This window comes from Hippoglossus hippoglossus, chromosome 14, assembly GCF_009819705.1.
Source record: "Hippoglossus hippoglossus isolate fHipHip1 chromosome 14, fHipHip1.pri, whole genome shotgun sequence".
Classification (NCBI taxonomy): Eukaryota; Metazoa; Chordata; class Actinopteri; order Pleuronectiformes; family Pleuronectidae; genus Hippoglossus; species Hippoglossus hippoglossus.
In genome coordinates, this window is record NC_047164.1 from 6,240,337 (window position 1) to 6,265,360 (window position 25,024).

Consider the following 25,024-nt stretch of genomic DNA (forward strand, 5'->3'; position numbering starts at 1 on the left):
CAACCTGTTACCGACTACTAAACTTCCTCATAGACACAACCGGTTATTAAGAACGGTGAATGAAACTATCTCACACTGAAACTTGCTCTGAGGGACAGACTAAGACACATTCCTGTGTGTTCTCAGCATTTCAAGCCCCCTTAAGGTGTCACCTGCAGAAGGAAGACAGCAGGGTTGAGGTCCGGGCTCGTCGGGGTTATTGGATGTTCCTCTTTCTGTCACATGGCTGCTGTCGGTCACTTCAGGGCATCATCCACTTGTGTTGCTATGGGTGTCACCTGTTTCTAGAATTAAGTAATTTTATGCCATGAACAGGATCTGTTGTGTTTGTGTAATTACATAGCCGGAAAAGATGGCAGCGTTTCAATAAACATTCTATAAACAGTCTATCTGGTATCTTTTTGCCCCATTTCTGGATATTGGGAGGAATTTGAGACGTGTCTGTATATACTTAAGCATCTCTTAATACTGAAGCCCCTTTTCCACTGGTCAAAAAAACCCACTAACACCAGCAAACATCGGGCTTTGTCTGCAATGGGAATGGTTTCAATCGGGATTCCCCCCAGGGTCAAATTACTCTGCAGAGGACACAGGTCTGGATCGACACTAGCTCCGATCGGCAGTGATGCGTTGGAGACATGTTGAGGTCCCCACATCTACAGAGACGTGAATGAGCTAATTGACCCAACACAGAAATGGAGGGTGGCCCCAATGCTGTGTCTTGTCATGTCTCCACAGGGCTTCTTCTACACCTTGTTGCAGTGACCATACTCGTACAGCACGCCCTGCGGACTGTGCACTCTCCCGTGAACACAATACTGAGTGTGTATGTGTATTGTCTGTGGATCGAGAAATTAACTCTTTGTGATTAGATTAAAAATCCTCATGGGTTTGAAACATTACATCATATCAGCTTCTTTATTCTGTATGAGTCAGGGATGCTCATACTTCCTCCACTAGATGGCGCTCTAATGGTTTTGTTCAGCTCAGGAAGGAATCGCTTTGGATCTCTGCTGCTCCCATGTGAAACAACCCAAAACTTAAATGTTCTTATTTCCCCTTTCTTTAATTTTTATATCACATTTTGGTGATAGCCACCAAATAGGATGTTTAATTTACCACCTTGCTTCATTACTAATGTAGTGGTCAAAAGTTTAGGGTGACATTTGAATGCCAATCGGGTTCACCACATATATCCAGAATAAACGGGACGGAAGGCTGATGATTCCAGAAATAGACAATGTATTCAATTCGTACAAATGATTTAAAAAGACTGATCAAACAGCACAGGATCATGTGCAAAGTATGGAGTACTGGCCTGTACTTGATATAAATAAGGGTTTAAAAAGAGAGAAATTAAAGGCTCCAGACCCAATTTAACAAAGCTAAAATATCATGCATAAAACAAGCACAGCACACTTTAAGAATCCGAACACTGGTGTGATTGCACCAGTGGATTATCACTGCAAGCGACATTATACAATGAAATAACAGAAGAGGGCCTCTAGTTTACGGAGCCAATAACTCACCAATATTCAAGCCATTAAACCAGGATTGCACAGTACCCGTCAACCATATTGCACATTACCCATAGAACAAAGAACAAAATATAATAAAACCAGAAATCAAACCAATTAATCAGAAAGAAACTAAATCTAAACAAGGCCCAATAATCTAAATGAAATCTAAATGTGGGAAAAAACAGTGACCGTAAATATCCTGCCTGAAGGCAGCCCTTCAATTCATTAAAATAAAGCAGAGACCCACGCCGTCCTTATTGTCTTGACAAGTAAAGTATCGTTCCCATTAGTTTGTGTGTACACGCTGACTGGAGATTATTACAGCGTGCCTGTATGGCGACGCTGATACCGTCACACACACACGCACGCGCACGCACACGCACACACAGCTGTACGCTGGGCTCGCGACAAACAATTGGCGTCCACACCTGCTGCGCCCACGCTACACTTCCTCACAGACCGGCAGTGGAGGGAGAGAGAGAGAGAGGGAGAGAGCGACTACGGTGTCCCTAAATAAACTTCGCCGACTGCCCTCATCCTATAGGCATCGCCGTCCTGTCAGGTTAATTAGAGCTGTGATTTTATATCTACAATGAAATGTCAGCATAACTGGGAAAGTAACACTGCTAAAACTATCCTGTTTTAGCTAAAGCTTTGTATTAAGGATTGACCCCATTACACTAAGATTAAAGCTGATCCAAAAGTCCCCCCCCCCCCCCTTTTTTTAACCTTTTGTATCATGCCACTAAAAGCTCGACAGTATGGGCTTGAATATTTCCACTTCATTTTGTAATCCATGTTTTGGTTTTATATTCTATTTATCATGATATATTTTTTTATTATTTGTGAAATAAATGAGTCTCAGATGTAGATAACATTTTCATTTAATCAACAGTAACAATCACAGCTTTAATATCAGTAAAGCCCACATTATGAAAGATGTATATAAGTGAATAAATATGTCCAGCATCTTCATCATATGTCCTCATCATACCACAGTGCCTACTTGTAGCAAACAAAGCTTCAAACTCAAAGCTCCCACATTTTAGAAACACCTCCCAGTAGAAAACTGAGATCCTGAGTATATACTGAGGATAAACTGGCAACTGATTTTCAAAACCCCAAAAGCATGTCTTAATATTTGATTCTTGATCCTTGATGTACAGATTGAACTGATCCCGTTTCAGATGGGTAAGCTGAGCCCTAGAATTGTGATGCTGAGGCAAAGAAGAAAAGACTGAACCGCTTGTGCAGAAGCTGCTGTTGTTGTTGCCGGCTGTGCGGTGGTTGTAGTGGTGTTCACGGTTGGTGTCGTTGTCCGGACCGTGTAGGAACAGGAGCCTACATTACCCACCTGATCCACAACTACTATCTCCACATCAGGCGAACAGCAAGACGCATTATAGGACACCAGCGTTGCATTACCAGCGAGCAGGCTGGTGTTCATTGTCCCGTTGCCTTCTCTGAAGCTGATGGTGTCGATGCCCGTCCCGTTCACCCCATCGGTCACCACCACTGACAGCTCCCACATCGACGCGCTGCAGTTTGCAGAGCAGTTGGACTGCAGGTTGAGCAGCTGACACTCTGGCTCAGTGAAATCAGTCACCTGCGGAGAGAGAGAAGAAAAAAGAAGATGAAGTCAAGTGATTTTACATCAGCAATTCAAATCGTTGAAACAAGGATGAAGGGTAGAATGATTTTGAGAGTTACCGGGATGAGGACAGTCAAACGCAGAACGACATAGTTGGCGTCCGTGCCTCCTGGAGCATTGGCCTCGATGGTCAGGGTGACGTCGGTGCCAGATGCAGTGCTAGCAGGTGCTGTGATGTTCACCGTGCCATTAGCCCTGCTTCCAGCGGTCAGGGGTAAAGTGGATGGGAACGATAGCGTAAAACCTTGGTCATTGGTAGCTTGGATTGTGAAGCTGCCTCCTGAGCCATTATTCAACACAGAGAAAGGAACGGAAAGAGGTACTCCTGGCTCCAAGACACCTTCTAAATCATCCTTAAAAATAAACAAAAGGAAAAACATTCAGTAACAGGTGAAACATCAGAACTGCAGTTCAGTTTTTAGTCCGATGTATTTTACGTACAGCAGAAACAGTCACAGCAGAGGCACGGATAGAGTTGGATGTCTGCCTTTGGAATGATGCAGTTGCTCTGGAGGAAGTGTTGCTGCTGTGGCCCTTCACAAGCACCACAAACTCACCCGATGGAATATTGTCAAACCGAGCTAAGAATTTTCCTTTCCCCAGAGCCTCCACGCTGCCATTAACCCTCTCTGACGTTAACGATACCACCAGAAACACTGTTTCCACTACGGCAGACACATCCCCGGTTACCGTCACCCTCAGGCTGGCGTTGGCACCTTCAGGGTAAAATAAAATAAATCCATTCAAGCATGTAGAAGTTGATCGATATCATTTTTTACGTATCACAAAGATCAGGGTCCTTTACCAGCTCTGGGGCGATTTTCCAGGACTTCAAAACCTCCCAATGGGCCCTCGGACACCTCCAGAAAGTCAGAGAGGAAGTCGATGGAACTCTCACCTGCAAAATATAAAAGTTCCGAAAAAGTTAAACATAGCAGCCACATGTAAATCCGCCCGTGACTTAATTCACCGTAACGTCACTTGCAATCAGTAGATGATGAGATATTTCCGCCTGGACCAAGCTGGTCGATATTGTCACAGCTTTAAACACATGAGTAGTTGACCGTTGATTTTATGGCTCAGTGGTTGGGCCGCACATCTTCCATGTTGAAGATCGTAGGTTCAAAATCTGCTTGGCAAGTTTAGCAAGTTTAGCTTGAGGAACAAAAATAGCACTAAACCTTTTCTAAGTAATACCATGTTCTTTTGTGTTTTGAGAAAATTGTCCGGTCCAGATAAAGGATATACAACAATGTAATGTTAAGTACTCATTATGTGATGAAGCAACATAATCCCGGAGGCCTCACCTTTGACCTTCAGCGTGTAGGGATTTGTTGACACTAATCTTATTTCCCACGGTCCCACTTGTGTTGTCAGCTCCAGAGTCTGGAAGTTTCCCACTGACTGGGTTGAACTGATCAAAGGTCCCGTCAGGTTAGTGCTGCTCTGAGACACACCTAGAGAAAACAATAAACAAAGCACACTGGTTAACTATTTAATGAATGGTTAATAAACACACACTAATCGCTTTAACCAGTAACAATGACAGATCACCTGAGGGACTGATGAGAGTAAAGGCGACCGAGCGCCCATTGATGTAGATGGTGAGGTTTTTTACCGACTCGTCCACTGTGAAAGTGAAATTGTCGGATTTTCCAGGACTCCTGGCCGCTTGCAGAAGGAGGACCTGGAAGATTAATTAAAACTGATGACACAATTTAATCTTGATCAATCATCTACAAATGTCTTATGCCAGTGTGAGCGTTTTGTTTGTACCTGAGCAGAGCTGGAGGACCCTGTTACGATGGTGGTGGCCGCGAGCAGCTGACTTTTTGTGGTCTGTATAGCCACACCTCCCGAAGCCTGAGCCAGGTCCGCGTACACCTTGGAAGATGCTTTTGTTATCGCTTTGGGTTGTTGTTGTTGTTGTTGATCGTTGGTATTATTACTCTCTCTTCGGCGACGAAATCCCAGACTGCCAGTTATCATGAAGTTCACCTAAAAAGAAAGTAGGTAAATGAGACACTGAGACAAGATCATGTAAAATTGCAATAAAAACATGGAATGTATTATCAGTCTGTGAGAAGATAAAAGCTAATATTTGGCCAATTAAACAACAGTACTATCTAACCTGGCAAGTAACACAGCCTAGAAGCCTTTACAAAGCTAATTTCAATCCTGCTTTCCTGTTTTAAACGTCATGAAAATGACATAAGTGCTGGTAAGATTGAGTTTTGTGTTTTTGCGTTGGTATAACCAGGGAGTAGACCACTAACTGTGGACTATTGAGTTTTGTGCACACCTTTAAAGCTGAAAGAGCGTGAGGCACACTCACACGATGGTTGCCAGTACAGATGAAACAATATGCTTCATTATTATCATAAATATATGAAGTAGGTCACATAAAGTGGATCATTAATGAAGTCAAAAAGGGCCCAGTCACACAAACACAAATGCAAAACCAATATTGCCGGTCAAAGTTGAAGTCAATGCGAAGCCAAGCTGTGATTTGCCTGTTTTGTTTGCCTCTGAAGCGAACGAGGAGTGAAGGTTTGCCACAGATACACGATGCGTGTGACCGTGCCTTAATCCTGCTGACAAAGAATAAACCTACATAAAAAGAAGTTCTGTATCTTCACCAAACTGCCACCGAGTAAAGCAGGTCATGTTTCTCTGGTCAAGCTTTGCTGTGCTGTGCATTATTGAATTTACAGTAAAGAGTGGAACTATCCAGTTTGAATTTTTCCCACATTAAACTCAAGGACGAGAACCATAGAGTTTTCTTTAGCATCCCAACACTCATTACGGCTGTTTTAGCATAGCTCTGTTATTATGTCATTCATTTTATTATAGGCAGTTATTATTTTGTATTTCTAAGTAAATTCTCTGATACAAATTTACTGCAATATTAATTTCCCCGGCCTGTGCTTTTACTCGGACAAAGGACTATACTCACCACTGATTTGGTTCGTTCTACGAGTGTGATCACTGCACCCAACAGGTAATCGTCTTTAGCAGGTGCATCAGTGAAGAGGAAGATATCAGACCCTGGAGGAGCACCGGTTAAAGCCAGCTGTATGAAGGAGACAGGCAGCACCAACGTAGTTTGTTTTAAACCGTTATCGTGGGATTTTGCGGGGTCAGATCTTGAAGTAGTCTCAAAGATTTCAACAGTACCCGAAGTCCTGAAAGACTCATTTCTGGAAAATCTCCTCCACCAGTTGCAGTAAGTGAATTGATAGCTCTCTTGAAGACCTCTGGATCTGTAGTCCTCGTCAGGGGCCCAAAGGCTGGGTTTCAGGTAGAGACGAGAGGGGAGGAAGTATTTTATTTTTCATCTTGGTGAGTAGTTTACGATTTTTGTTACCATAATCACTTAAAACCCATATTTATACCACGGACATCATGAACTCTCAGTATAAGAAGCTCAAATCCTGTTATTAACTGTTGTACTGCTGTGATTCAGGTTCAAGGTCGAATAAACAGTGATGGAACTTGACAAAACGATAAATCTGATTGGACGACAGCTAATGTTAGCAGTCGCCACCAGGGGGCAATCATAACATTTAACTTTTGGGGCGCTGTCATGTTATCCATGTTCTTATATAGTCTATAGTTAATATGACCTACAACCCGGATCATGGCAGTACAACATTGTTCTGTTAAGAGTATTTGAGCTTCCCACCCTGAGAGTGACAGCAGAGGAGAACGGCCGCTGTGCGAATATGATCTATCGTGGGAATATGTCGTACAAGAAAGCGGCAGATGAAGGTCAACTCATTTCCATTGTGACGGTTTAACAGACATAAAGAGTAAACTCTCTGTAGGAAAAACGACCTATGTACAGGATTATGAAGACTTCAGGTCCCACCTGGATCATTGAATGGTACGAGAATGTAAGCCGAGGGCTCGTCCTCTGTCCCCACTCTGCTGTTGATTATAGCGCTTGTGACGGTCCTCACTGCTGCAATGTCATCCCTCATGCTTCCCGTGGTGTCGATCACAAAACAAAGAGCTTTCCCTTTGTTGATTCCCATCAGCCTGAGGAATGAGTTTTCAAAAAGTTGAAATTAACTTTGTGATTCAGATTTTTAAAGTGCATACAGTAACTGTGACCGATTGGTTTCTTACTGTAGGAATGTGGCGTCACCGGCAGCCCGACGAATGTCCTCCAGCACCTGCCTGGTCGCAGCGATGGCCATGTTTGCTGCTTTAAAGTGGAAATGTCCGTGTTCAGAATCAGTCGTGTCTTTGTTGATCCCACCCGTAGGATCAGTGCTGCTTGTTCTGTCAAATCCACCTCCATGGCTGCATTTTCCTGTTTACCGTTAGAAACAGAATAAGAATGACATGCTCAGCTTGACACGTGCCTCTTCTATCGGTGACAACATTCCTCCGTATGCATTTATATGTATGCGTTTCAGTTTTATTACCCTGGCTAAGGTGGTTATGTTTTTACCCGTGCCTGTTTGTTGGTTGTTTTATTTTTTTCCAGGATTACACAAAAACTATTGAACTGAGAAGAACCCAAAAATGTTGGTGCGGATGCAGATCAAGGTGGTTACTACTGCGTGCTGCATCAGATATTTTATGTCTAACTTAAATTAAAAGAACATATAAGCCATTTATTTATGTTGCATATGTATTGATTTATTAACACGTTTATATATATCGTGTTGGTAAGAATGGGGCGGATGGACAACCCAAAAACATAATGCCTCTGGCCACTGGGTGTCGCCAGCAAGGAGGCATGAAAGCCACAGCATCCACAGGTTTATTATTGTTGGATGTCACAAAAAGTCAACATTTCATTAGAACATGATTCAACTAATATATGTGTAGCTTGCAAACACATTGTTAAATACGGGCCATATCTGCAAAGTGGGTCACTTTAGGCTCACATCCATTTTGTTTCGGCCACAAGAAAGCCAGTATAGTGCTGCATTGTTGCCTGAAGTGGGCCACATCCTTCTGTCATCTGGGAATCACACTCATCAAACCAGCATTGGATTCGGATCCTGTCAATGACCCAGTCAGGTACATGAACACATTTACCATTAGGTTTGGAGACTCCAGGCAAAAATTCAAAATATCCTGTGGTGAGTATCTTTTCACGCAGGATGTCCTCCAGAATGTTGTTCCTGCAGTCGTCTCCGTTGCAGCTGCGACAGGTTGCTCTGCTTTTTGCTGTAGATTGGATGAGATTAGATTCAGTTTAGTTGCTGTAGAACACAATCAACACCAGTGCAGTGAAATGCAGTTGAGCATCAGCCCACATTGAGCAAAGAGGAGTAAAAGTGCATGTGGACACACAAATCAGTGTAAAGGACAATAAGCATACACTTTTTAAATGTTCTATACAATTGGTTAAATAAAGTGCAAGAAAACAAGGTGGTGAAATTGTCACACACACACTGACATTATAGCTATGATGCTTTTACCTGCTGTTTTTCCGATGCTTCCTGGTTTGATCAGCTTGGAGTTTGGATTTGTTTCTCCCATTTCCACCCAGTTGCTGTGACTGTAGAAATCCTTCAGATTTAAAAAGGTAAGACACAGTAGTTATTTTCACCCAGATCCCCCCAAAAAATATTTCATGCAATCGAAGCACAATTTTACTTCATAAATTACCTGCAATAGAAATAATCACAAATAGAAAGTACCTGTAAAGAATGCAGCAGTCTTCCCACATTTTTCCTTGCCGCTTCAAAGTTCTGGAGCTTATTGTTGGCCTTGACAGCTGATAATCCGTTCGTGATGAGTCTCTTTCCCTTCGTGAATTCCTCGTTGTCGAAGTGATGACGGGCGCTGTAGAAATACCGCTTGTCTATACCCACATTTTTGTCTTGGATAAACTCGATGGTTTGGCTGAAACTCTTGGAGGATTTTGACGCATCACAGGCACGAGCAACAGACTCAGCAGTGTAAGGCTGTGTCTAAACACACACACACACACACACACACACACACACACACACACACACACACACACACACACACACACACACACACAGTTTTATTGCAGTGTGAATTAATAATTATTATTTGTTAGTATGAAATCTGTGTAATTTAGCTTGATTCAACCCTTACTGGTGATGTGAACTTTTTGCCTGCAGCCAGAGCCACATCACGGCAAACACCCAGCGTGGTTTCAAGGATGGCCCTCTCAGTGATCTCCTGATGATTCAGAGAGTCTCCATCAAAAATATCAAATGCATGAGCCCCAGTCTGCAGGAGCACGAGACACAGCGCAGCCAACCAACCCATCACTGCAGCACCTGTGCGATAGACACGAGGGAGAGATTACAAACTGGTACAATTTCATTTGTATAGTGCCCAAACACAATATGTACTCCGTGGTACTCCCAAAAGCTGTGCAGCCAGAATGTGTTTGTTTCATTTTATTTGCTGAACAGCATTTTTCTTTGATTTCTAACATGATAACATAGGTGACTGTCTCGTTATTTAATTTTTCAAGTGTTATGAAGAAACTTTGTAAATGTAAGCAGCAACTTTTGGCACGGGATTACCATTATTATTAATGTACTTCCTCCTCCTAACGTCGGAGTTTCTACCATGACAGTCTTATCTGTCAGTGAAAAATTATCCGCCTATTCTTTAGAGCATTACGTTTATTAAAGATAATCATTAAATCACTGGGACAACAACAACCACCAAACCTGTCATACAAGTTCACGTCCATTTTTCAGATTCACTTATTCACAGTGATGAATTTTACTGAAGTTTTTTTGTACAACTTTACTTCAACATGACTTTGCATATTCACGTAAATGACACCAAAAATTAAACCAACAAGTACATAAGGATTATGTTATAAGAAAGTTACCTGATGTTACATGATTTTCACACTTTTAACTAGAATAAATTTAGCAAAATGTAAGATACGAAAACACACAAATGTTCATATTCAGGGGATCAATCAAAAGCAGAGAAAGCGGGGGTGAGTTGTTACAGATATTATATATATATATATATATATATATACAGATATTATATATATATATATATATATATATATATATATATATATATATATAATATCTCTGATTACTTAACCCCATCTCTTCTATTTCTGTGATCAGAATTAAATGCTTGAGCTGGTTGAATTACCAAGGGCTACCATTTACATACATACCGTGCTTTAATTATTTGACTGATGGTATTAATTGTAAAGATCTATAATAAATCGATTATGTTCTTATTAATTAGTTAAAGCATAGTATGTACATGAATAGTAGCCTTTGGTATTTGCACCAGCATAAGCATTTCATTCTGATATCACAAACATCCAAGATTTGGGTAAAACAAACATAAGAACGCTAGTGCAGTGAAAACAAGAGTTAGGCGCATATAATAATATTCTGAAAATCTAGGCTCTGGTTAGTACAAGAAATTGTATTAAAATCTAAAAATGTGACAGATGTCACTTTATATATATATTTGTTTTAACATCACTAATGATTGTTAGATATATGAGTGTAACCTACCTTATGTCTTGAAGTCGTCTTGGAGACTTTATCTCTCATGGAAACTCTGACATATATAATAATTCACATCCGGGGTGGAGTCACTTGTTTGACCGGTTTTCTTTGTCACATTATGCAGGTTTGATTTTAATCATACTTTCATTCATGGGAACTTGCATTACCTCCTCAATTGATTTCTTGTCAATGGACACACCTCAAACTGTTTCTATTGATTTGATTTGATTTATCCTTTATTTTTGCAGGAAGTCTATGGTTTAAATACTGCATGAGCTCCTCAAGCAAAACAAAAAGAATTGCTTCATAGAAAACATGCAAAAGTAGTGCAGAGAATTCTATACCTAAGGCACAAAAACAAATATAAATATATAGTAAACAAGGCTGAGATGTAGGGAATTCACTAATAAAGTCTGTTTTTGTTTTTGAAAGTCTGTTTTTGAACTAAGAGTGTAGATCACTTCGCTGTCATCTCACTGATCTGATCGAGCTTTGTCAAAAAATTCATAGATTTGAACTTTTCCAATAAATGATCAATGTGCATAATAAAGCAAACTTTTCATAGACCCTTGAGAGACAAGGCTTACGTTTTTAAGCCAATTCACAGCTTCACTGAGGCTTATACAGCAACGACTTACACAAACAAACAAGAAGAGATGAGTTGATGGGATCATTTATAAACATATATAAACTTATATAAACTGTTATAAGGCCGTGGTCTGATCTCTAGCCTGATCAAAATTCACAGTTTGTAAATCCAGACTGAAAACGTTTTTGTGTTTTTGAACTGTTTTACTAAATTAACGGTCATCATCATTTTCTTTTGTTTACCTCTTTTATTTTGCTCTTTTTAATCTGTTTGATTTGACTTGAAAGTTGTTTTTAGCAGTGCTACCTGATTTTAAATTGATTTATTCTGTTTATGTCTCGTGTTGTTTCTACCGTCCTTGAATCTACCTCTGTGTGAAATGTGCTTTATAACTAAAACTGCTGTGAGAACATCATTGTTGGATAGAAACTAGGTTATCTTCAAACTTCGTTAAAGTGATCAGAACTAAAGCTGTTTTCCATGAAAAGGGTGTGACATCAGTGTGTGGCTACCACGTGATGAGTCACTGAACACCAGACCTAAAAACATTTATTATAAAAGTGAGTGCATGAGTGTGTTTTTGGCATTCAGTCTGACCTGTTTTCACAAAAGAAGAAATTATATGTTGTCTCTGTGTTCTTTTGTTTTCAATCCTCTTGATTACAGGCTACATGAGGAACTTGCCGTGCTGGTGATGGTATGTGTTTTTGATTAGTGGTTCAGCAACATCTCTGATCACTCACAGTCACAAGTCAGTTATCAAAACATCTGAATGGTTAAACACTGTAGAACCAGAGTGAGCCTGCATTCATTTGTATGTATTCTTTGTGCAGTATTTATGCCGTTTTTCCTCATTATTACTGGTTACCTGGGATTTTATGTGTGACAGAAGTGTATAGTAGTTTTCAAAGATTAAAAACAAGAATCAAAAAAAGTAATGTAAGCAAAGGGATTTTATGTTCGTTCTAACAAGGATCCCTTGACATTGTATTTTGTTCCTTCACGTGTCGCGAAGGAAAACAACTTTCAAGTAAAATAAAAGAGATTAAAAAGAGCAGAATAAAAGAGGTAAAGAGTTTAAAAGAGGTAAACATAAATTAAATGTTGATGACCGTTTATTTAGTAAAACAGTTTAGTTAAAGACACTTGTGGCTGAGGCTGAGGGGGTACAGCAGTTGTCCTCCAACCAGAAGGTCAGCGGCTCGAATCCCAGCCCATGCCAAAGTGCCCCCCCCAAAAATGGCCCCTCATAGATGTTGAATGCACTAACTCTAAGTTGTTTTGGATAAAAACATCAGCTCAATGACATGTAATGTCGTAAAGATGTTAGAATAAATAATTAACATTCTGAAATGTACAAATCGATGGGAATAAAAGTATTAGTTTGTTTTTTTGCATGTCTGCCAACATATATAGGAACATATGTATGTGTGATTATCTAACTTAAATCTTTATACTGTTTGATTCCAGATTGCGAAGTAGGAGTTTTTCTAGTTGAAAGACTGTTATAATCATCTACAATTAGTTATTTCTATCATTTATTCACTCTAATTTAAAAATCCTCTCTGAGTTTATCCCCTTTGTAAAGTTTAAATAGAGTTAGAGTAGAACTCAGTTTCCTGCTGTATCAATAATCCCAAAAATGAATTTCCAGGTAACAACCGGGGGAAAGAATACAAAAGAAATGACAACAGACAAGGTTAAAGAGGAGAATCATACTAAAGTTAATGGGAAACGAGACTTCAGTGAACCTATCAGGTCAGACCTTCACTCTGGTGCATGAAGCAACAGTTTGTAAACGATCGGGGTCAAAGGTCAGTGAGGGAATCACAGCAGAACGTCCCAGAGAAAACCACCGGATTACTTTATGTAAAGATGGCACCGTTTGTATGGGACTGTCTGTCCTGTTTGCTTCCTTCCCTGTTTCTGTTCCTGCTGAGTCTCGTCCTCCGCTGGCTCAGAGCACGTTGTCGGACAGGACGGGCGTCCACGACTGAAGAAGAACCCACGCTCATCTGCAAAACCTCTGCGCTGGCCAAATATCTGCTCCGCCACTGTGGCTCTCTGGCCAGGCAGAGACCGGCCGCCTGGCCCAGGGGAGACCCCCACCTCCAGACCCTGTCCGCTCTGCTGTGTGGACCAGCAGGAGACACAGTAGAGTTCACCAGGGACAATCTGCTGCTGAGAGACGGGGGGATTGTAGCAGTGGACTGGGCTCTGGAGACCGGACTGGCTGAGAGGATTGGGGGGGGGAGGTGGGAGGGGAGGAAGGAGCATCAGTTGGGGGGAAAGGCGCTGGGTTGTTTCACCTCGACGCCTCCCGGAAACTGCAGCTGAGGTGAGAGAAATTCAAGTGTGAAGTGTATAACACCGATATGAATATAGACATGATCATAACTTTTACTTCTCACATGGCTCCGGTGTAAGATACGCAAACTCCTTCAGAGGAGTCGTGGATGTGGACCGGGCCCTCAGCTCTTCCTCCCTGAGAGACTTTGAAGAAGCTCTTTTCTGCTCTTCGGCCCAACATCCAGAGAAACCTCCAGTAAACTCTCTAAACCACTCTGGACCTAGGTCAAGACCTCATTATGAGAGGGAGGTGGCTCCGTCAGCAGCCTGGGCACTGGGGGAAAGGGCTCAGCCAGCCGATATTTTAATTCAGGAAACAAAAAAATCGTTTTTTCTTCAACAATTATTCATGTTGATCATGTGGATATTGGGTTAAGACAAACTAAGATCGCTCATGATAGAATAAATGGTCCACGATAACGATATCACCATACAGCGATTCTGCAGTAATCATGCAAGACAATCGTATAATGATACATCACCAACTAAACAAAACGCCCCTAAAGAGTTGAAGTGCAGGACTCATTCTGTAGTTTGGTCACATGTGCCATCATTCAAATGTAAAATAACCACAAACTAGAGAATATAAATATAACTAAATATTGAAATTTGGCCCCAGCATATTGATAATGTGAGTAAGGACGATAATAAGTTGCAGAATCTGTACTTTGTCCCATTCCTCCACTTTGTATGTATCAAAACATGATGAATCCACGTTCAGAGCCGCTTTGAGAAAAAAAAGTCAATAAAGAAAAAGGTTGTTTAAAGATTTAAATACTTTTACTTTGTCATTCTCCTCAAATACAAAACACCGTAGGACAACGAAATATTAAAATTACTTTATTACAGATGATTCTTTATCCAGTAGCCCTCTTCCAACAAAAAATAGTAATTACAAACAAAATATTACATTTATCCCCTAAACTTTGTGTTGGGACATGGAATTTGTGAAACAAAGTTCGGCCTACATGTGCCGTCAAAAGCCTGAAGCCGCATGTCCCTTTGTTCGGGAGAAAACCAAAGCAAAGGAACTCAGTCTCCCAGGGGGCCTCAACATCACACAGAGGTGTGAAAACCCACCAGAGACACAAGGGTCAACTCCTATTGGTCACTCTGGGCCCCATGACCTGTGAGGTCACCGGGCCAATATAAGGCCTGTTCCCCCTCTCTTCTATCTCTTTCTGCAATCCTTCGAGAGGAGAAGGGTGTCCAGCTCTTTCCCTGCATCGCCGAGGGGAGAAGCCTGGCTTCTCCAGCTCACATCTTCTCTTTCCCTGCAACTTCATGGAGGAGAGTTGCAGCTTCCAGCTCATCTTACCAAGGAAACCTCCTCGCAATCCAAGCTCTACCAACCTCCTAGCAGCGACGCAATGTCCTGCAGGAGAACTTCAAACAGCAACTGAGCTGCACATCCCAACAGAACTACGAAGGCAGTAGCCACACAACCAGCAAGACGACTTCACAGAACTGCGAACTGCACAGCAACCTCTTTTCCCTTTCCACGGACGGGTAACACAACTGGGCTTAATAATTATACTAGGCTAAGCAAAGACTGTTTATTCGATTCTGTGTGATGTTTATAAGTTTGATTTGTGGTGTTGTGATATTTTGGTTATAAGTTATTTGAAAGTTAATGTTAGTTAGTTATGCTCTTCACAGTCTTTCGTTGCATTCACTCTACACTCTTTCTCTAACTTGGCACCGACACACACAGACACACGCATATCTCTTCACCTAATTATCTCTGACCCCTGCTACATGTCGTAAAACACTCCAAAGGGGGGAGGGTGTTATCTCTTTGGCCAGCCGCCATTTTGGAAGCACGCTGACTCACACAGACACACACACATGCATACTCACATACCTATCTTTGTTTAGTAAGTACACCGTTAGTAATTTGTGTTTTTATACTTTATTATATTCATAATAAATGTTTTCTTTCACAAATGTTTTTTTATTAATGTTGCATAAGTGAATTTTGCCAACCTCTACACTGTCAAGAACTCTATATCCTTCAACTTAGCTAACTATCTATATGGTAATTTTGGTTATAGTTATTAATTGAATTGTTAATCAGAGTTCCAAATTTGTAGTTAGTACTTTTATGAGACTTAATCAATAAATTGGCTATCTTTTCCCATCCTTTGAAGGGTGGTGCCCCGAGGTAACTTTAATCAATTAAAGTTATGATTTAATATTAATATTCAATATTTTATTTTGATAACCAAATTTATTGAATGCCGAAAGGCACACCATTTTATGGTATCACGTTTAATGCATTATTGAACAACACTTTGTTTCTGAATTTCTTTTATACATTTTAAATCACTTTGTCATCTGTGAGGAATAGCTTTTCTCTTCTGCTATGCAACATTCAGCTTTTTGCACAATCTATACAGTTTAATACAGTTTAATACAGGTCTCTGGACCAGGGAGAATAAAACAGCAAGATCCACCAAATGACAGGAGAGATATAAGAAGGGGGGGGGGGGGGGGATCACAGTAGACTCTTTAATCTGGTCAATCACTTGTGCAATCAGTGCAACTGATCCAGTTCAGAGTGACCAAGGTCTAAAGCTAGACTCTGCCCCAACTGCCTCGAAAACACAAAACTGGGACTTCTAGTAAACACAAGAGAAATCTAAAAATCTGCCACTGGTTTGGCTGCAGACATCGACTGGAAAATAAAATGACCCTTTCTGGTGTTAAAGGAAATAAAATCTCTACGGAACTGGAAAAATAAAAGTTGTTAAAATATGTTGGATACAATGGCATCCTGGCAGAAAAAGTTTTCTGTGCCATTAAAAAAAAACAACAGGATTGTAAATAGTGAGTTCAGGGAGGTAAGATAAAAAAAAGGCAAATTCTTTTAAGTGCAGTGTGAAAATGCTTTGTGTAAAACCAGAACAGAAGCAGGAACACATTTCATAAGTCAGACGCTCAAGTTCAATAATATCAGTGGATCCCACAACACCTAAGAGTAAGTCTTTGTAGATATCAAACAACAGATATATTTTCACTGTCTTGTGCAAGAACTTGTCGGGTTGTGGAGGAAACCAAATGTTACAGAACTGAGCAGCTTTTCGGACAATTCTTTATTTTTTATGTCACTGTGACCTCAACCTAAAAACCATGAAGAATCTAAGCAGACAGCTTGAGTCTCTATACTGGGTATTGTAATGTCAGTAAAATATAGCCCATGCTAAATCAAAGGCTACACCTAACTAGATTTCAAATGATGTGCAAAATTATCCTCATTCAGCATTAAAAAAAAAAAAAAAGTTGCCGTTACACTTGAGTCAATCAGACCAAGAGCCCTGTTGTTGTCATTCACAACAGAACATCTGTAACAAGTCTCAGAACTCGTGGCTGCAAGTAAGACAGTGAAAACCCAGCGGCTGTAAAACACTTAAAAACCGCTGGTTAAAACCACGTCAGTGTGTCCGCATCACAAGTTAAATTGTCTTGATTTGTCAATTAGGATTTCCATATTTTCAAATTCAAAAATATCAATATAACAGGTTTCCTGTACATTCCACCTCTGAAGATAATATAATGCATAATCTCTGCATTTCACAATAAGACTCCCACCTTTATCTCCATTTCTCTAATAATCCTTTTTTTTCATAGATTCATATAATACATATATTTTTTTATTCTTTTCTTTCACTTGAAGAGCTCTTCTCAAAGACAGGAGCTGGGGGTGGGGGGTGGGGGGGGGGGGGGGGGGGTGGGGGGGTTGAAGACCACAATAGGCTCAGGGGGGGAGGAAACAGAGGAGGAGGAGGGAAGCAGGGAGACCGTTGGTCACCAGGGGTGAGACAGAGCGGGGTGTCACAACCGGGGGAAGTTGCAGGGTCATGGCAGCGGAGATCCCAGCATCACCACCCATGCGCCCACGGATACATTCAGCAGTCACCAACCAGCAGAGCGCCAGTGACGCTCCTCCGTGCATTCAGTGTTCATTCGTTTCAATTTGACCCCTTTTTTAAAAAGTCAGAAACTGCACACTGGGGCATATTTCAGACAAATGTGATGGACATTAGCCGAAGAGTTGCACAGAAACAAATAATTGTTTGAGCGCGTTTGTTTATTTACGACCAACACAGCTATGTGCACCATTTATTTTCACTTAAATGTCCCAATACCACTTTCACAAAATGTGACCCTGTACATGCATTCATCAGTAAAGTGTGCAAAGGGACATAACTGGTGGCCCGGGGAATATAAAAAAACAAAAAAATGTCTATTTCAAGTGAATTTGTGTGTGTAAATGTGTCAGATTCATATTTCCTGTGGGTAAAGGCCTGTGCCAAAGTGCAAGTCATTGTAAAGTCACGACACCTTGTGGTGAAGCTCTACTTGAGGTAGGCAAACAGGCATCGTTCACTTTATCAAAGAACTTCATAGTGCATCGATAAGACAGCGCCAAATTGGAGCAGGCAATTAGGGCATTAAAGTGAAGAGTGAAGAGTGAATGCACAGTTTGAATCTATTCAGGTAGAGGTTGGGTGCTGCTGAAAAGCCACCCTGTCATGACGGCTGTGTAAGGCTGTAGTATCCCTCAGACTGGGCAGGTGTGAGTGAAGGGCAGAGGCCTGTGGAAACCCAAGAGTCGAAGCCATAAGGCAGAGCACAAGCACAGGAAATGAGTGCTTCTCTCCTGCAGTCCAGCTGAAGATGCATCTGTTTGGCCTCATAGTTTGAACTGAACCTCCACTGAAATCTCATAAAAAACTTCACAATACGTTGGCATGAGTAGTTACCACAACAATATCTGACTCTGTACCTTTGGCATCTTCGCAGCCCTGCTAGTAAACAACTCCCCACCCAAGGGTGTTCAACCCATGAGACATTCAGGACTGGGTGTGATTTTTCATCTTAGTGAATCAGATGATTTCACAGGTTACATTTCCACTCGGTGGTAGATACCATCCTCAGTTACATCACTGCACTACATCTTTAAAGGTCAGAGATACCCACTGACATCAACTCGGTTCTGTTCCTTCCATCTCCCTTCTACACCTTTGCAACATGTTCTGAAACTCTGTTCTTTAATCGTCAGTCTCAAGTCCGACCCCTACGTCACCTCCTGCCTTCTCATCTGATCTGCCTGCAACAGTACATGAGCAATAATCTCATAAAACTTTCTCTTATTACGATTTCTGTGCTTTAATCTTGAGCCGTGAGTGGTTTGAAGTAAAAAACATTTAAACGTTATTAAAAAAAAATTGGACTCTGTAATGATGCTGGTGGCCACGGGGAGCTCAGTTTTTGTGACTTCAATAGCCAGACCTCCTGAAGCCTGAGCCAGGTCTCTGTACACCTGAGCGTCTGATGAGGCGATCGCCCTCTGTCTCATGGTTTTGTCGCGCAGAATCCGACGATTGGTCACCATTGAGTCAGTAATCATGAAGTTCACCTGGAGAACAAAAATGTGAATGAGATCATCAAGTCAAGAAGGACTGAAGTAATGAGTAACGTACAAAACATCCTTCAAATGAAGGTATAATATGGTCATATTGCATTATTCTCAAGTTTATCTTTTTATCAGTTTCCTCATTAATTTATAAAAAGGAGACATATTATGGTCTATTCAGGTTCATAGTTTTAATTTGGGTTATTACTTGAAAAGGTTTACTTGCTCTAATGTTCAAAAAACACTTTCTTCACACTTCATTGCTGCAGCTCCTCTTTTCAGCCTCTGTCTGAAACGCTTGGTTTTGGTTCAAAGCCCCCCCCCTCCTGATAAAGCCCAGCCTGCTCTTATTGGCCAGCTGGCCCACACTGTTGTGATTGGTTAACTGCTTCCAGCACTTGTAGGAAATATCCGCCTCCGCTTAACCTGGCTTTGTTAGGGGGGCGTGTCAGACTAGCTGCCAGACGTGAGTTATATTCAACTTTGCAAATCATGCAATTAACAAAAGCCGGAATACCCGAAAAAAACCTACACAGACATGGGGAGGACATGCAAACTCTATACAGAAAGACCTGAACCAGGGTTTGAACCACAGACAGAGGTAACCGGTGTACCACCGTGCCACCCAAAGCAAAAAATAAACACGCATTGATATCCTATCTGGCCTGGAAACCCTTCAGGATCCCACAGGAAGAGCTGGAAATTATGGCTAGGGAGAGGGACATCTGGAAAACTCTCGCTACCACCCCAGCCCGGATAAGTGGAAGTTAATGGATGGATGGTTTTTAGTCACATAAAAGAACAGAAAAGTGCATTTGTTACTCACCACTGTTTGAGTTCGCACTATGAGTGCGATCACTGCACTTTTCAGGTGTTTGTCTTTAGCAGGCGTATCAGTGAAGAGGAAGATCTCAGAGTTCAAGGGAGCAGCAGTTAGAGCCAGCTGAGTCAAAGCAAATCAAACAGTTAAGATGGTTTATAGTTAAGAAATTCAAGTTTTCTTAACCCTTGTGTTGTTCCTGGGTCGAATTGACCCAGAGTGTGTGTGTGTCTGTGTGTGTGTGTGTGTGCGTGCGTGAGTGCATGCGTGTGATCATACGCAAGCCCTGGCCGGTCAGGGTTAGGGTTAGGGTGACCCAAGGATTGTCATTATCCAATTCTCCTGGGGTAATTGAGACCAATGGATTGTCATTCTCGATTGTCATGGGAGGGGTCATTTAGACCCCCAGAGAGGGCGCTGTGGTGCTCTGTGGGGTCATTTAGACCCACACCTGATTCCAATTGAAATCAAGGGGGGGTACATTAGACCCACATATAAGTCTCAGTGTGTCACTCTCTCACGGACCATGGCACGATGTCGCGTCAGGAGCGTTTCACCAGAGAACAGGTTCTCCAAAAGCTATTCTCCCAGCAACCATCCTCTGAACCCGAAGAGGACGCGAAAGAGCCAGACCGAGAAGCGGACGGACAAGGAAATGGAGAAGCAGACCGAGAAGCAGACAGAAAAGCAGACCGAGAGGACGGAGACGGAGACAACGGCGATAGCGAAGAAGACGAAGACGACGACGGTGACTACGAAGACGACGACGGTGACGAAGACTACGACCCAGTGGGTGATGCTTCTGCAGATTCGTCATCCTTGGAAGAAGAAGGAGGACAAGACCACGGCGACACCACCACCACCACCACCGGACTCGTGGAAAGAGAGACCTTCCCCTCAAGAAACGGGGAAATAACATGGTCCTCGAGGGCGTACGGCCGAGAGGAGGGCCACTGCTCCTCCTCCTCCTCCTCTTCCTCCTCCTCTGCTGCGGCTCAAAGCGGGGTCCTCCGGGGCCCCACGATCCACGCTAGGTCCCGCACCGGTGACCTAGCCTCGACGTTCCACCTGTTCATCACACCGACGGTAGAGAACATCATCCTGGAGATGACGAATCGGGAGGGTCGTCGAAAATATGGTGACGAATGGAAAGGGATGGACGAGACCGACCTGCGCGCCTACGTAGGGCTGCTGATCTTAGCGGGTGTGTACAGGTCCCGGGGCGAGGCCACCGCCAGCCTGTGGGACGCCGAGAGCGGCCGGGCAATATTTCATGCCACGATGCCCCTAAAACTCTTCCACACGTACTCCAGACTGCTGCGCTTCGACGACCGCGAGACGAGACGAGCCACGGACAAATTGGCGGCCGTGCGAGAGGTCTGGGACGCGTGGGTGTCGCGGCTACCGCACCTCTACAACCCAGGGCCCGAAGTGACCGTGGACGAGCAACTCAATGTCTCAATGTCATCACTCATGCTCTTTGTTGTGTCGATCACAAAACAAAGAGCTTTACTGGATCCTTTGGAGATTCCCAACATCCTGAGGGGACGTAGACAGATGGAAAAGAGATTGGAAAAAGAAACTTCGAGCAACTGTGCACATTGAAACGTGCAGAAAGGGTTTCGTACTGGAGGAAGGCTCTGTCACCAGCGGCCCCTCGAACGTCGTCTAGCAGCTGACCGGTTGCAGCTACGGCCATGTTAGCTGCTGCAGTGTGGAGATGTCCGTGATTGGAATCAAACGTGTCTTTGTTGATTCCACCTTTAGGCTCGATGGTGCTTGTTTGATCCACCCCTCCTCCGTGGCTGCATTTTCCTGTTCAACAAATACATTGTGAAAATAAAAACCTCGACTGATAAAGTTTTGACCAGTTTTAAAATCAGTTAGCAGTAACACTAGAATTCTAAGTATTTAGAGTATTTATATGTCTAAGTAATTAGGAAGGTTATAATAGTAATATTTATCTAAAGCCGTTGTCAGACATGTACTCTGCAGAATGTCCAGCCAATTGGGTCCGGACTTTCTCCGGGGTTTGTCTTTCACACATGAACAACGCTCAACACAGAAATCTCTGGAGCGTTCTTTGCAAATCTCTCTTGACATCTTCGTCTGTGTCTTCTACGTGTGTGGTTCCACTTTTTCACCCCGAGATTCTTTGTTTTTATTTTTAATATCGTGTCTTTCATGTGTTTTAAAATGTCTTCATCGCGCCTACTCGCTCGCGATGAATCCTCCAGAGGATCTCCTGCTGCTGTCTCACACGGGCTCCTTTGGGCGTTACCATTGAGTTTTATACTAGGGGGGCTAGCGTGAGAAAGTCTGGAGTCTCTCACTTGGAAATTTGCATTCTCACGTACAGGACCTCCGGAGAATGAGAAAATAAGTGCATGTCTGAATGCAGCTTAAAATACATGTAATAGAGATTTCTTGGTTATATTCACTGCAGCATTAATGGGTAAGTTAACAAATGATTTACCGTCTGGTTTGGTTGAGACCCGAGGCACAATACCAAAATAACCAGAGGTCAAAATCCCCTGCGCTATGACGTCCTCCAGAATATTGTTGGTGCAGTCGTCTCCATCACAGTTTCGACACGTTGCTCTGCTTATATCTGAGGAAAAGTTCATCAACAAGACATTTGGTTTCTTCTTTGAAGCCATTTCAATCACACCCAGACTGCATTCCTCGACTGTTTCATTACCTGCTAGGTTTCCAATGCTGGTGTCGGGTCGGATCAGGTTAGAGTTTGGGAATTTTTTCCCCAGCTCCACCCAGTTACTATGACTGTAGAAATCCTTAACCAGAGAAGATAAGGGCTAGTAACTCATCAAATCTATCTGAATCTAAATGAGTAAACCCTTTAATGATTCATACCTGTAATGGATGTAAAATCTCCCCCAGTTTCTCCCTCGCTGCCTCAAAGTTTTCTTGCTTGTTGCTCGCTTTGACGGCCTGGACTCCCTCTGCGATGATTCTCCTTCCTTGCACAAACATCTCATCGTCAAAGTGGAAGCTCCCGTTGAGTGCATGACGGAGGTCCACCCGTACGTTCCGAAATATGACAGATGTGATGGCCAGCAGGAAACTCGCGAACCCATGAGCTCCAGTGTGCAGGAGCAGGAGGCACAACACGGCCAACTCTGACGACATAACGTACCTGAGGAGAAACAGGTTTATTTCAGGTCTTTTTTGTTTGTTTAATAGCAGTTAATGGCATCAGTCATTTCCTGCTTCCATCAACAAAACAAAGGGTGTGTTACATGTTGCAAATGCCTCCACTGGGAATACTTTTTCATGCCCAGCGAATTTGGATTAAACAGACTGTTGACAGCAAACAGATCGATTATGGCGATCGCACATGACTCTGTACATGTGATCACAAAATCCCTATATCAATCACATGTCATTTTATATTCCAGTGGACACAATCATAATAAAAATAAGCTCACACCTCAACTACCCTCTTACAAATCTAATTCTTAGTCATTCACACACCCTTTTCTATGTATAAACAATAACCATTCCTTTCACGATCGAATCTCTTATTAACGCATGAAAACCTTGTGAAGCCTAAACATTTAAAGTTCATCTCAATATCTTATGCATGACAGTTTTCTTTCAAACAACCTGGATAACCCTTTTAGACCAGACATTTTATTATATTATATATTATATAAATATTATTTGTAGAGGACAGGTACTATGTAGATTTGCATTTATATAAAAAACAGATCCTACCTCTATTCATCAGGTGCAATTAATAATCTTGAGTTAAAAGTGTACGGTACCTGAAGTCTTGCTGTTGTCCTAAACTCATTATTATTGTGTCAACACCTGCCTCATGTGTCTCGGACAGGGCGTGACCACGCTGCACTTGTTCAACCTGTTACCGACTACTAAACTTCCTCATAGACACACCGGTTATTAAGAACGGTGAATGAAACTATCTCACACTGAAACTTGCTCTGAGGGACAGACTAAGACACATTCCTGTGTGTTCTCAGCATTTCAAGCCCCCTTAAGGTGTCACCTGCAGAAGGAAGACAGCAGGGTTGAGGTCCGGGCTCGTCGGGGTTATTGGATGTTCCTCTTTCTGTCACATGGCTGCTGTCGGTCACTTCAGGGCATCATCCACTTGTGTTGCTATGGGTGTCACCTGTTTCTAGAATGAAGTAATTTTATGCCATGAACAGGATCTGTTGTGTTTGTGTATCGCCGCTATCCAAATTACATAGCCGGAAAAGATGGCAGCGTTTCAATAAACATTCTATAAACAGTCTATCTGGTATCTTTTTGCCCCATTTCTGGATATTGGGAGGAATTTGAGACGTGTCTGTATATACTTAAGCATCTCTTAATACTGAAGCCCCTTTTCCACTGGTCAAAAAAACCCACTAACACCAGCAAACATCGGGCTTTGTCTGCAATGGGAATGGTTTCAATCGGGATTCCCCCCAGGGTCAAATTACTCTGCAGAGGACACAGGTCTGGATCAACACTAGCTCCGATCGGCAGTGATGCGTTGGAGACATGTTGAGGTCCCCACATCTACAGAGACGTGAATGAGCTAATTGACCCAACACAGAAATGGAGGGTGGCCCCAATGCTGTGTCTTGTCATGTCTCCACAGGGCTTCTTCTACACCTTGTTGCAGTGACCATACTCGTACAGCACGCCCTGCAGACTGTGCACTCTCCCGTGAACACAATACTGAGTGTGTATGTGTATTGTCTGTGGATCGAGAAATTAACTCTTTGTGATTAGATTAAAAATCCTCATGGGTTTGAAACATTACATCATATCAGCTTCTTTATTATGTATGAGTCAGGGATGCTCATTCTTCCTCCACTAGATGGCGCACTAATGGTTTTGTTCAGCTCAGGAAAGAAATCACTTTGGATCTCTGCTGCTCCCATGTGAAACAACCCAAAACTTCATGTTCTTATTTCCCATTTCTTTCATGCTTATATCACATTTTGGTGATAGCGACCAAATAGGATGTTTAATTTACCACCTTTAACCTTTGTATCATGCCACTAAAAGCTCGACAGTATGGGCTTGAATATTTCCACTTCATTTTGTAATCCATGTTTTGGTTTTATCATGATATATCTTTTTATTATTTGTGAAATAAATGAGTCTCAGACGTAGATAACATTTTCATTTAATCAACA

The 25,024-nt window shown here is 42.2% G+C and overlaps 2 protein-coding genes across 2 annotated transcripts; both read right to left on the reverse strand.

Annotated features, from left to right (window-relative positions):
• Positions 1-2,570: 2,570 nt before the first annotated feature.
• LOC117773836 (von Willebrand factor A domain-containing protein 7-like) lies at positions 2,571-10,806 on the reverse strand. The gene is made up of 16 exons (XM_034605583.1): positions 10,680-10,806; positions 9,262-9,449; positions 8,835-9,107; positions 8,613-8,703; positions 8,227-8,358; positions 7,303-7,489; positions 7,043-7,212; positions 6,349-6,461; positions 6,128-6,244; positions 4,948-5,169; positions 4,726-4,858; positions 4,479-4,628; positions 3,977-4,069; positions 3,613-3,887; positions 3,231-3,524; positions 2,571-3,126 (listed from the first exon to the last, which is right to left on the reverse strand). The coding sequence occupies exons 2-16, from the start codon at positions 9,436-9,438 to the stop codon at positions 2,704-2,706; spliced, it is 2,850 nt and encodes a 949-aa protein (XP_034461474.1). The 5' UTR covers positions 9,439-9,449; positions 10,680-10,806; the 3' UTR covers positions 2,571-2,703.
• Positions 10,807-21,121: 10,315 nt separating this feature from the next.
• On the reverse strand, positions 21,122-23,000 carry LOC117774804 (von Willebrand factor A domain-containing protein 7). The gene is made up of 6 exons (XM_034607456.1): positions 22,725-23,000; positions 22,552-22,645; positions 22,327-22,461; positions 21,479-21,665; positions 21,287-21,389; positions 21,122-21,145 (listed from the first exon to the last, which is right to left on the reverse strand). The coding sequence occupies exons 1-6, from the start codon at positions 22,998-23,000 to the stop codon at positions 21,122-21,124; spliced, it is 819 nt and encodes a 272-aa protein (XP_034463347.1).
• Between the last annotated feature and the right edge of the window lie 2,024 nt (positions 23,001-25,024).

Coding starts and splice junctions, on each gene's coding strand:
- LOC117773836 (XM_034605583.1), bottom strand. CDS start 9,438: ATGGGTTGGTTGGCTGCGCTGTGTCTCGTGCTCCTGCAGACTGGGGCT. Junction 7,213..7,302: donor GGTGACGCCACATTCCTACA/GTAAGAAACCAA, acceptor CTCATTCCTCAG/GCTGATGGGAATCAACAAAG. Junction 6,245..6,348: donor TGAGTCTTTCAGGACTTCGG/GTACTGTTGAAA, acceptor TCCTTCATACAG/CTGGCTTTAACCGGTGCTCC.
- LOC117774804 (XM_034607456.1), bottom strand. CDS start 23,000: ATGTCGTCAGAGTTGGCCGTGTTGTGCCTCCTGCTCCTGCACACTGGA. Junction 22,646..22,724: donor AGATTTTACATCCATTACAG/GTATGAATCATT, acceptor TCTCTGGTTAAG/GATTTCTACAGTCATAGTAA. Junction 21,390..21,478: donor GGTGACAGAGCCTTCCTCCA/GTACGAAACCCT, acceptor ACGTCCCCTCAG/GATGTTGGGAATCTCCAAAG.